At 37.0% G+C, this 2,349-nt stretch overlaps 1 protein-coding gene across 1 annotated transcript in view; it reads left to right on the top strand.

Moving 5' to 3' along the window:
• Positions 1–1,670: 1,670 nt before the first annotated feature.
• Positions 1,671–2,349, top strand: part of LOC105622078 (collagen alpha chain CG42342) — a 55,862-nt gene continuing 55,183 nt past the window's right edge. Inside the window, exons 1-2 of the mRNA XM_012203512.1 lie at positions 1,671–1,731; positions 2,114–2,193. Of these exons, the coding sequence (XP_012058902.1) occupies positions 1,671–1,731; positions 2,114–2,193 (141 nt within the window). The remainder of the gene's footprint in view (positions 1,732–2,113; positions 2,194–2,349) is intronic.

The raw sequence follows: 2,349 nt of genomic DNA, 5'->3' as shown, positions 1-2,349 counted from the left end.
GAGAGAGAGAGAGGGTTCCCCGACCCTGAATGTCAGGCAAGTCCCTGCCGGAAATTAGAATAACGCGAACGATGAGAGACAAGCTGCAGCAGCATCCCATCCTCGGGCGAAACGTTCGTTGTTATCGCATCGTAGAAATGCATATCCAGTTGCATTTATAATAGCTTGTAATCATTTTTAATTTGGTCACTAAAAAGATTTGTAATTACAGAAATACAAAACACTTTTAATAAATTGTAAATCATAATCAACGTTCCATAAATCAAAAGATACAATAATTTTTTTTTAAACGCTTCGTTAATTATTTTATTTTTACTGTATAAAAATTGTCGTTTAATTCGTGAACTGCCGCAAGCAGCAGCACTTCATTAAAGGTGCTCTATGCTTTTTGATAGGAAAGCGTGTGGATACAATCTTTTTTTTTTTAGAATGATATTGTTTAACCACGATAGGTCGAACATTGGAATATAGCGTTGTACAGTATATTCCCATTCGTTGTGCTCGAAACAGAGTGAGCTCGGATTTTCGTTTTTCCAAGTAATGAAGCCGAAAGGGAAATACATACATACACATATACGGGTGTAACGTTCACTGCCGAAGCCATGTCAAATAAAATAAAAAAAAAATCAAATGTCAAATAAAAGAATTAGTCCCGTTACGTTTCATGTCGCCATGCTAGTCGATCAGATTTTCGCCTCCATGCCGCGCATTCGTTGCCCTCGATTTTCGAAAATCCTCCAACGGACGGGAACGACGACGTAATTTCATTACGTGTCAAACCTATCGGTCTTTTCACCGATTCACTTCATCTCGCCGGCATTCGCGCACTACGGGGTGGTCCGTTACCGGATGCTCTTTCATCACGCAACCGCGGGAATGAAATTAGGATAATGATAGATTTGTCTGAACATCGAGCTACGTATGATTACGAAACTAGTTAATGATTGAAGATTGAAACATTTGAGATAGCTACTCTAGATTCGTCAAAGATGATCAATCTCTAATAGAAATGAGTGGGTAGAATTGAATGGATCAGATATATAAATAAATAGCGATATTAATAGTTAGCTATGATATACAATAATGGTTACATGGAAAGAACAATTTTGTTGAAATATCTGAAAATTAGATGATCTGAAATTAATTTTGTTGGACTATCAAAATGAAAACTAAAAAACGATGAGCAGTGCTGCAAAAAATTTAGCTGTTTCGAAATATCTAAAAATTTAGATAGATACTGATTTGAAAATAATTTTGTTAGTCTATCAAAATATTGAAACTAAAAAACGATGAGCAATACTGCAAAAATATTGTGATATTCTAACAACCAGAATTTCCAAAGTTATAAATTTTGATGATCCAACAAAATTATGTTTAGATTTGTATTTAACACAATTTTAAATCTTTCAGCAAAATCATTCTTTTTATGTTCTATTGTTTTGAATTTATATTTAACTATCTATAAACAAGATATCGAATGGTCGGGGTTATATAGTTATTGCTAAAGTTTATCCGCAATCCCGAAAACTTATTTTCGTCGCAATGGATAACACTTTGTTAGCGGTAACATTCGTACTATACAGGGTGTTCGTGATATTTTATTTTCTAAGCTATTGGTCACAGAGTAAAGTTCTTTGTCGTAAACTTCAATGTTTCGCCAGAATCTTTAAATGGACGTTTTCACATCACCAAATATCGTCGTCAATTTTTGTAAAACCAAACGGATACAACGTGAGTATTTTATAGAACGATACACGTTCTTATCTAAAATCGAACATTCGAACTGTACTCAAGCGTGCAGATTTAAAATGTGTCACGTAGCTAGCGAATAATTGGAGTTTCGAGTGCCGAGAAATTTTGGTGCACTTTGTATACTCTGAAGCGTGAAACACGCGAGGTGGATAGTTCGCTCAGATTAAAGAACTGACTTATTTAAAGAGTTAAACAAGCTCAGTTCTTTAACGTAGTTGTACGACAAGTTGAAATAGCTATCTCTAGTATATATTTTTCTTGTTCGGCAACCGAAACTGTGCTTGCCATTCTATTGCTAAGAAAGAATTGCAAGTATTTCAGGTATATGTACGACTTTATAATTTCATTGTTCGTGTTTCAGGTCCACCCGGTGAGCCGGGTCCACCCGGAAAGAGGGGCAAGAAAGGGAAGAAGGGTGATCCCGGGGAACCCGGTGCGCCAGTGAGTACTCTTATACCGATGCTTCAATACCACGCTGAGCATGCCATATACACATATACATATATATGTGTGTGTGTGTGTGTGTGTGTGTGTGTGTGTGTGTGTGCGCGTGCGTGCGTGCGTGCGTGCGTGCGTGCGTGCGTGCGTGCGTGCGTG

This window comes from Atta cephalotes (genome assembly GCF_000143395.1).
Source record: "Atta cephalotes unplaced genomic scaffold scaffold00039, whole genome shotgun sequence".
In the NCBI taxonomy this organism is placed as follows: domain Eukaryota; kingdom Metazoa; phylum Arthropoda; class Insecta; order Hymenoptera; family Formicidae; genus Atta; species Atta cephalotes.
The sequence above is the reverse complement of the archived record's forward strand: the minus strand, read 5'-3'. Positions and strand labels throughout refer to the sequence as shown.